General features: G+C 36.4%; 1 protein-coding gene across 1 annotated transcript in view; it reads left to right on the top strand.

Annotated features, from left to right (window-relative positions):
- ERCC6L2 (excision repair cross-complementation group 6-like 2) overlaps positions 1-10604 on the top strand; it is a 240699-nt gene that overhangs the window by 134229 nt on the left and 95866 nt on the right. Inside the window, exons 6-7 of the mRNA XM_011927507.1 lie at positions 9481-9642; positions 10038-10245. Of these exons, the coding sequence (XP_011782897.1) occupies positions 9481-9642; positions 10038-10245 (370 nt within the window). The remainder of the gene's footprint in view (positions 1-9480; positions 9643-10037; positions 10246-10604) is intronic.

Here is a 10604-nt window from a genome sequence, read left to right as displayed (position 1 = left end):
CTGTATTATATGGTTTACTGTAGGTTTAGCTTTAGAAGAAACCGCCAAACCATTTTCCAGCGTGGTTTTACTCCAGCTAGCAATGTGTGAGAGCCCAGTTGTTTCGTATTCTCAGCAACATTTGGTATTGTCAGTCTTTTCCTTTTAGTTATTTTAGTAGGTGCGTAGTAGTATCTTCTAGTGTAATTTGCATTTTTCTGATCCATGTACACTTGGAAAACAATGTTTGTTCTACAGTTATTAGGTGTAGTGTTTATAAATATCAATAAGACTAGATTGGTTAAGATGTTGTTCAAGTGTTTTCTATCTTTGCTGATTTCCTTTTTGGTTGGCTTACAGTATCTGAGGAGAGTTGAAATCTTCAATTATAATTGTAGATATGTTTATTTCTCCTTTCACTTCTGTCACCGTTTAATTTAGTATTTTGAAGCTCTTTTATGAGGTGTACATGCTTTTATGATTTTTTTGTGATGAATTGATCCTTTTATCTTTAAAAAATACCTATTTATTTCTAATAATATCTCTTCTCTTGATGTTTTATCTGATATGAGCATAGCCGTATTGTAGTACATTTCAGTAGTTTGTTCCTTTTTATTGCCGATGGTACTATTATATAGCTATCCCGTATTTTGTCCATTCTCCAGTTGATGGACATTTGAATTATTTCCAGATTTTGACTGTATGAATAATGCTGCTGTCTTATGCTGAGTCTTATGCTTACTGCATGTAAATGGCTTTTCATGTTTTTATTGCAGTATATCTGTTCTTAATATTTGGAGTGAGTCTCTTATAGTTCAGTCTTGCTTTTTCATCCATTCGGATAATCTTTGCCTTTTATTTGGGTATTTAGACCATTCACTTTGAATATAATTATTGGTAAAGTTGAACTTAGAGCTACCATTTTTGTCAGGTCTGGGATTTAATTTTATAAATCAAACTTGTAAGCTAATGAATTAGCCTGTTACTATTTCATGGATCCTGACAGAAGACTAATCTGAGGCGTGGAGAGGTTGAATCATTTTTCTAGGCCTTGACAACTAAGTCAGTGGCAGACATGAGGATTGAACCTTGACCATCTAACGCCAGACCTCAGGTTTGGTTTGGTTTTGTTTTTGAGACAGAGTCTTGCTTTTGTGTTTTTGGTAGAGACGGAGTTTCGCCACATTGCCCAGGCTGGTCTGAAACTCCTGAGCTCAGGCAATCCACCCACCTCAGCCTCCCAAAGTGCTAGGATTACAGGTGTGAGCCACCATGCCCAGCCTATACTGTGATTTTTTTTTAAAAAGAAGTAATGATTATTCCTTTGCTTGATTTAATTTCATTTTAGAATTGTTGAAATATTAATTCATAATAACTTATTCTCTGAGAAGGAAAAACCTGCATCAGGTTTCCTAGAATTTCTTACTCTATTTCTTACATTGATTACAGGATACTTCTTCAAACAATGATTGTTAAAGAGTGATAAGACTTGTCCTAAATCTCTTGTACAGCCTTTTATGCAGACCCTGTCTCTGAACTAGGTCAGTGATTTTCATGAATTATTTCAATTATGGGAGTCTGTTGTGAATATACAGTGGCAAAAAATACGCACACACACAAACACGCACAGAACCACTGTAGCATAGAGTATAAGAGAAAAGTGGCCAAGAGGTAACACCAGTGAGATAAGCAGGGAATAGATTACAGAGAGTATTGGAAGGTACTTTGAGGGTTTTGGTCTTTATCTTGAGAGCAATAGAGTGCCCCCTACAGTGTTGTCAGCAGATTACCAATAGGATAAAAATGATCAGATTTGCACTTTGTAAATACCTTAGTTGCTGTGTGTGTGGATAGAGGAGAGCCAAGCTGAATGGAGAAAGACCAATTAAGAAGCTTGTTATGGTCTGAATTGTGTCACTTCTTCTCAACACCCTTCCACAGTTTAAATGTTTAGGGCTCAACCCCAGCACCTCAGAATGTAACTGTGTTTAGAGACAGGTCTCTTTGATTAAGTTTTAAAGAGGTGGTTAAAACTGAGGCAGATTGGGTGGGGCCCGGGTCCAATATGACTAGTATCCTTATAGGAAGAGAAAGAGACACCAAGGACACACACGTGCCACAGAGGAGGGGACTTGTGAGGACCCATCAAGAAGGCAGTCATCTGCAAGCCAAGGGGAGAGGCCTCAGGAGAAACCAGATTTGCTAACACCTTGCTCTTGAAATTCGAGCTTCCAGGATTGTGAGGAAATAAATTTTGGTTGTTTTAAGCCATTTAGTGTGTGGTATTTTATTTTGTTAGCCCTAGCAAACCAATGCAAGGCTTGTATAGTTGTCTGGTCACAGGATCATGGTAATGAGGTCTGAACTCTTCATAGTTGTTCCAGCAACGGGCTGGGCCTTGCTAAAATCATTAATTTCCATCTGCTTGGAGCCGAGATTTCTCTCTACAGGGATACAATTTTTATCTTTTAGGTGAAGATGAAAGCGTGGCATTAGAAACAGGTATCTAATAAATCTTTAAAATGTTTAGACATTGTAGTTATACTCAATTTGAACTACTGCTAACAAAGGAGTTAATGATATTCCCCCAAAGTCAACCAAAGTTTAGAAAACTAGGTAAGTTTTTTAAGGTAATACTTCCACATCAGCATTAAAATGATTTAGCATAGGATAAAAAGAACAGTTGATACTTGTCTCAAATTTTATAAGCACAAAATAAAGAGTAAAAAATTACTCATTAGCTATGTGGCTTTGGGTAAATTGGCTCATCTGGAAAATGACAGAGGATGAATTAAATCAGTCTTTGTGAAAACTAGCCCTTCAAGCTGGGCGGCTGGAGAGTTGTATTAAAATCAACTTTAATGAGAGTTAATTTGTATAGAATAATTATGCCATTTCAGGTATACAGTTTGATGAATCTTGACCAGGGATTGGTAAACTTTTTCTGTAAAGGGCCAGATAGTAAATATTTTAGGCTTTTGGGCCACATATAGTCTCAGTTGCATATTCTTTTTTATTTTTATGACCCTTTAAAATGTTAAAACTACTCTTAGCTTGCTGACCATACAGAAGTGCCCACGGGCCGGATTTGGCCATGGGTAGTAGTATACTGACTCCTAGTTTTGACAAAGGAGTGCAACCACTATCCCAAACAAGGTAAAAACTATTTTTATCATCCCAGAACTTTTCTCTTACCTCTTTGCAGTGGCTTTTCCTCAACCCTCACCTTGGGCAACTGCTGATTTTAATTTCTGCCACTATAGATGAGTTTAAGCTGTTATGGAGCATGTCAGTGGTATTACACAGAAAGCACCCTTTTGTGTGTGTTGCATCTTTTGTTCAGCATGTTTTTTGAGATTCATTGGCGTCGTGGAGTGTGTCAGTGACTGTTCTTTCTTCATGTTGCATTGTATTCCATTTTATCAATATGCGCATTTTGTTGCCCATCCATTTGAGGATGGATTTTTGGGTTTTTCCAGTTTTGGATTATTATAGATAAAACTTTAAGGGATATTTGTGTTTAAGGCTTTTTTGGACATATGTTTTCATTTCTCTTGGAGTAGAATTTCTGTATTATATGGTTTACTGTAGGTTTAGCTTTAGAAGAAACTGCCAAACCATTTTCCAGCGTGGTTTTACTCCAGCTAGCAATGTGTGAGAGCCCAGTTGTTTCGTATTCTCAGCAACATTTGGTATTGTCAGTCTTTTCCTTTTAGTTATTTTAGTAGGTGCGTAGTAGTATCTTCTAGTGTAATTTGCATTTTTCTGATCCATGTACACTTGGAAAACAATGTTTGTTCTACAGTTATTAGGTGTAGTGTTTATAAATATCAATAAGACTAGATTGGTTAAGATGTTGTTCAAGTGTTTTCTATCTTTGCTGATTTCCTTTTTGGTTGGCTTACAGTATCTGAGGAGAGTTGAAATCTTCAATTATAATTGTAGATATGTTTATTTCTCCTTTCACTTCTGTCACCGTTTAATTTAGTATTTTGAAGCTCTTTTATGAGGTGTACATGCTTTTATGATTTTTTTGTGATGAATTGATCCTTTTATCTTTAAAAAATACCTATTTATTTCTAATAATATCTCTTCTCTTGATGTTTTATCTGATATGAGCATAGCCGTATTGTAGTACATTTCAGTAGTTTGTTCCTTTTTATTGCCGATGGTACTATTATATAGCTATCCCGTATTTTGTCCATTCTCCAGTTGATGGACATTTGAATTATTTCCAGATTTTGACTGTATGAATAATGCTGCTGTCTTATGCTGAGTCTTATGCTTACTGCATGTAAATGGCTTTTCATGTTTTTATTGCAGTATATCTGTTCTTAATATTTGGAGTGAGTCTCTTATAGTTCAGTCTTGCTTTTTCATCCATTCGGATAATCTTTGCCTTTTATTTGGGTATTTAGACCATTCACTTTGAATATAATTATTGGTAAAGTTGAACTTAGAGCTACCATTTTTGTCAGGTCTGGGATTTAATTTTATAAATCAAACTTGTAAGCTAATGAATTAGCCTGTTACTATTTCATGGATCCTGACAGAAGACTAATCTGAGGCGTGGAGAGGTTGAATCATTTTTCTAGGCCTTGACAACTAAGTCAGTGGCAGACATGAGGATTGAACCTTGACCATCTAACGCCAGACCTCAGGTTTGGTTTGGTTTTGTTTTTGAGACAGAGTCTTGCTCTGTTGCCCAGGCTGGAGTGCAGTGGTGCCATCACCGCTCACTGTAGCCTTAGTCTCCCACCTCAGCCTTCCAAGTAACTAGGACTGCAGGCATGCGCCACCATGCCTGGAAAATGTTTTTGTTTTTTGTAGAGACAGAGTCTCCCTGTGTTGCCCAGGTTGATCTCAAACTTCTGGACTCAAGCAGTCCTCCCACCTCGGCCTCCCAAAGTGCTGGGATTGTAGGTGGGAGCCACCATGCCTGGCCAGACCTTAGGTTTTTAACCAATATACTGTACCACCCCAAAAGATGTTTTGCAATTCAATAAATGTAATAAATTCATCTATCATAGCATCAGTCATACTTTAATTATTTCTTACCTGTCTGTCCCCTTTAGACTGTAAGCTCTTTGGTGTAGATTTTTATCTTTAAATTCTGTATCTCGGTACTTTTAGCACATAAGAGTTGCCAAATAAATGATTGTTAGGTGACTGTTTTTTCTGATTATTATAAGTATTGTTATAAATATTAAGTAAGGATTCTGAAGTAGAATTATGTAACTATAAATCATATATTTATAAGATTAGAGAAATGTTTATGATTTTTGTTATATTTATTTAGTTGTATTTTTTTGTTCAACTGTCTCTATTTTGTGTTTGGCAAATATTTAAAATAATTAATATTTTACCTGAGCAAATACTAAGTTGTTTTTGTGAGGACAGTGCTCTGTCCTTTTGTCACGGATACTCCATGGAGGGGATGAACGTGCCATGTAACATGAGTGAGCTATAGTGTTTTTCTTATTGTTGTTATATTTTTTTACTTCATTTCAGTTTTTATTAGAGTTAAGTATGTATATGATTTAAAGAGCCAAATATGATAAAAAGCTTCTAGGGAAACCTGCAGTTCACTGTTCCCCAGTTACCTTTACCTCAGCTCATACTGATCTTCATCGTCTTCCTTCGTGCTGAAGAACGTGTTTATGCTGCAGCTTTTCCATTTTCCTTTAGTTTTCAGCATCATCTGTTGATTTCTTCTTAAGGAAAATTAGGATTTTTGCCCTTCTCTTGCCCGCTTTCGGATGACCTGGCCCATCTACTTTGTGCAGTGGGAGGATTCTTAAACAGACTGTTGAGCATTTACATGACTCCAATTTCCAGAGGCATCTGGGGCCACCAATTCTTAACTTTTCAAGAATGTGTAAATAATACTAGATTGCTTCTTGGCTTTTTCCGCTATTGGCATAGGACACTGTAGTCTCTGCTTTTGTAAGCCATCTTGTCCATGTTCTTTTCAGCTTCTAGAATTTTTGCTGTTTTCTCCTCTCTTTGTTCTTGAGGCTTCTAGCTTTTTTCAGCTTTATATTAAGAAAATGATGAAAGCTATAGAAAAGTTAAAATAACAGTACACGAACATCCATCCATATTCTCACTATCTAGATTCAGCAGTTGTGTGTGTGTGTGCAAATGTTGGCAAAAGGTAAGTTTATGTAAATGTGTGTGTGCCTGTGTCTGTGTCTTTGTGTATGGTGGTGGTGATGAGTCATTTCAGCAAGTTGCATAAAACATGACATCCTTATCCTGAAGTATTTTAGCGTGGATTTCCTAAAACTAGTGATACTTGCTGTCATACCACATTATCATTGTCACACACGAGAATATTAATAGCAGTTAAAATTTCCTCAGTCATTCTCAAAACATCTTTAATATCTAATGCTTATAAAGCAGGATTCAATAAAGGTTCAAATGACAAGTTTGGTTAAGTCTATTTATTCTCTAATCTCTATCATTTTTCCAATTTGTATTTTTTAATGGTATGGCTTTTTGAGGGGACCAGGCCAGTTGTTTTAGGATATCTCACATACTACATTTGTCTGATTACTTTCTCAACATATATTCATCTGTCATCTGTATCTTAATAAAGTGGTTTTGGCCCAAAGGCTTAAATAGATTCAGATTAAACATTTTTGGCAAGAATACTTCATAAGTGATGCTGTGTGGACTTCATATTGCATCATTTCAGAAAGTATTAATGCCAAGTTGTTGACTGTCAGTGATGCCAAGTTTGTCGCACAGGTTAAGGAGGTTACCATCATCAGATCTCTCCATTGTCAAGATATGTTTCTCGCTTTATAATGATCAGATAATCTGTGGAGTGATATTTTGCCACCATTTAAATATTCTGCTCTCCCTCAATCCTTTTACTTAGTAGTATCAGCACACACAAATTGTTCTTGTCTGAATCAGTTACTTTATTAGGTTTGGCAAAATATTTTTCTAATTTTATTATTTCTTGTCTACACATTAATGGTATTCTCATGTAAAGGAAAGCTTTCTCCATTAATTAGGAATTAACCACAATTTTGACTTTAAAAAAGCAAGATGAATGTTTGATTCTTTTGCTTTAATGACCAATTTTTGGAGTAAGAAGTTAGCATAATGGTCATCTATACTGGTGGCAAAGTTTCTCACTCCCTTCACTCGCTTTCTCCCCTCCCCTCCCCTCCCCTCCCTTCCCTTCCCTTTTTCTCTTTCTTTCTTTCTCTTTTTCTTCCTTCCTTCCTTCCTTTCTCTCTCTCTTTCTTTCCTTTTTCTTTCCCTCCTTTCTTTCTTTCTTTTTCTTTTCTTTTCTTTTCTCTCTTTTCTTTCGCTCGCCTTCCTTCCTTCCTTCCTTCTGTCCACTGTGGACCCGGATTGGGTGGATTATTGAAGTATACTTAACATAAAATGTACTCTTGTAAGTTAGAATGATGTTTAGTAAATTTTAACAGTTGTGCTATGAGCACGATCTAGTTTTCGAACATTTCCATCACCTCAGAAAGGTATTTGTCTATGGTCAGTCCCTGCTCCCATCTCCAGTGTCTGGCAGCTACTGATCTGCTTTCTCTTTCTATAGGTTTTGCCTTAACTGAACATTTCATATAAATGGAGCCATTCAACATAAAGTCTTTGGTGTCTGGCCTCTTTCACTTAATATAATGTTTTTGAGGTTCATCCATATTGTGGTACATTTCAGTAGTTGTTCCTTTTTGTTGCTGAATGGTACTATTATACGGCTGTCCTATATTTTTTCCATTCACCAGCTGATGGACATTTAACTGTTTCCAGTTTATGGCTCTACAGATTTGCTGCTGCGAACATTCACATACAAGTCTTTGCACCTAAGTTTTCATTTTTCTTGGGTAGATACCTAGGAATGGAACTGTGAGGTCTTGTGCTAAGTATATGTTTACCTTTTTAAGAAACTGCCAACTGTTTTAGAACAGTCGCTGTGCTTTCCCAAAAGCAGTGTATGAGGATTCTAGTTTCTCCACATCCTTAGCAACACCTGATAGTGTTCATCATTTTTATCATAGCCATTCTAGTGAGTGCGTTGTGGTATTTCATGTTTTAATCTGCAGTTCTCTAATAACTAACGATGTTGAGAATTTTTTAATGTGCTTATTTGCCATCTGTATATCTTCAGATAGACATTTGGTGTCTATTAGAATCTTTTGCTCATGTTTTAATTGGGTTGTTTAAAATTTTGTTGAGTTATAATAATTTTTTTTTTGAGACAGAGTCTTGCTGTGTCACCAGGCTGGAGTGCAGTGGCGCAATCTCGGCTCGCTGCAACCTCCAACTCCTTAGCGATTCTCCTGCCTCAGCCTTCCAAGTAGCTGGGATTACAGGCACATGCCACCACACCCAGCTAATTTTTGTATTTTTAGTAGAGACGGGGTTTCACCATGTTGGCCAGGATGGTCTCGATCTTCTGACTTCATAATCCACCTGCCTTGGCCTCCCAAAGTGCTGGGATTACAGGCATGAGCCACTGTGCCTGGCCGAGTTGTAATAATTCTTTATATATTCTGTACACAAGTCCTTTATCAGATTATGATTTGCAAATATTTTTGCCGAGTCTGTAGCATGTCTTTTTATTTTCTTAATAGTGTCATTGGAAGAGCAAAAGTTTGTAACTTTGATGAAGTCCAACTTACCACTCTATTTGTAATTCACTATAAGTTTTGTGCCATATCTAAGAAATATGTGCCTTATCCAGAGTCACAAATATTTTTTTCCCATTTTTTAAAAAGTTTTAGTTCATATTTAGGTCTGTGATCTATTTTTAGTTAATTTTCATGTGTGATGTGAAGTGTCTAAATTCATTTTTTTCATAGAACTCCTGGATTTTTGTTTATTCAATTGTAGTCAATATTCTTAACAATGCTCGCGTCTCTGTTCTTTGGCCGGCGTCTCTGTATATTCGCGTTTGTCTTTGGATACATCTGTGCTTTTCGGCTGTTCAGTGTGTCCCCAACGTATGCCTGAAATCAACTGTCTCTCCATTTTTCCGCAAGACCGTCTCGTTCCTTTTAGTGAAGAGACCACTATGGGTGCTCATTGCTACTGGGGTAACAATAAATTCTAACCTTTCTTAATGGACAGGGCTATGTAATACAGCTTTTTAAAATCATGAGTTTATATTGATATTTTTCATTCAGAAAAAACGTTGCAATAAAACATTGCAAGTTTTATTTGTTTTTCTGGTTTGCAACTTTAAAAAATTCCTTTATTGTTATTTCAGTGATGTTTAAATGAAATTTTTCTTTCTACCGTCATTAAAGAATGTCTGTACCTTTTCTGGTCTACGCATTTTATTTTTGTGGACTGCTCAAGGCTGTGACCATTTAACTAAGTGGGTAAGAATCCAATGGAGTCATCAAAGAGTAAAAAGGAAAAAATAATTCCAAAACTTTGATAGAGAAAGCTACTCTCTAAAAATGCCATGGACTAAGAAAGGAAGTTTTCTCAACCTCACCCTTCTTTTTTCTTACTTTATAGTTTGGAATGGTCAGCTGTCATTGTGGATGAAGCTCACAGAATTAAGAATCCAAAAGCTAGAATAACAGAAGTTATGAAAGCTTTGAAATGTAATGTCCGCATTGGCCTCACTGGAACCATTCTTCAGAACAACATGAAGGAACTGTGGTGTGTTATGGACTGGTGAGGGAAAACACTTTTAAAAAAATTGTTTAATAGTTCTTCAGCTGAATACTGTCTTGTTGGCTAATCATTAGTTTCCAAACAAAACAGTCATTTTTCTGTTTTTAGATGTGTTTGATCCCAGACGTGTTATACAGAGTAGAGAGTCCCATGAAAACCTATCTTTACATGTGTATTACTCTTGGTCCCTGAAGTAAATATACATGTTAACTGCCAGTTTCATCCTCATAGTTATAACCTGAAACTGTCGTAAAGAAAGAACATTCTGTTTTCTTGGCTTTTGTTTTTGTTACCATTGATAATCAAGTAATGTGGTGTATCTCTTAGATGCAAGAAGTTAGTGTTTTCTTTTTAGATAATAAAGCCCTTACATTTTTCTTATTGTCTTTATAAAGGGCTGTGCCAGGCCTTTTAGGGACCAGGACCTGCTTCACGAAGCAGTTTTCTGACCCAGTAGAACATGGTCAGAGACACACGGCAACAAAGAGAGAACTAGCCACTGGCCGAAAGGCCATGCAAAGACTTGCCAGAAAGATGTCTGGCTGGTTTCTCAGGCGCACCAAGGCTCTTATCAAGGATCAGTTGCCTAAGAAGGAAGACCGGGTAAGAACCACGTTTGTGTATATTTGTGTGTATTATTAATTTGTGGTCATTTTTTTTTTTTTTTACTTTTTAAGAAAAAGTCTGTCTCCTGTGGTATTTTGTAAATACAGTTTTTTGCCTTTTATTCTGTATGGAAAAAAATTGTTAGGCGCAGAATTTCAGAAACCATTGATTGAGCTCAGTTGTTTTCCTTACTGACTTTATTAACCTGTTAGTTAACAGGTTTATTATTAGTATACATTAAACTCATTTCTCATCAAAACTTTTTTTTTTTTTTTTGATAGAGAGTCTGGCTCTATCACCCAGGCTGGAGTGCAGTGGCATGATCTCGGCTCACTGCAACCTCCCCCTCCCGAGTT

Source organism: Colobus angolensis, unplaced genomic scaffold, assembly GCF_000951035.1.
Source record: "Colobus angolensis palliatus isolate OR3802 unplaced genomic scaffold, Cang.pa_1.0 Scaffold72, whole genome shotgun sequence".
NCBI classification, from domain to species: Eukaryota; Metazoa; Chordata; class Mammalia; order Primates; family Cercopithecidae; genus Colobus; species Colobus angolensis.
This window is presented reverse-complemented; position numbering and strand designations above follow the sequence as displayed.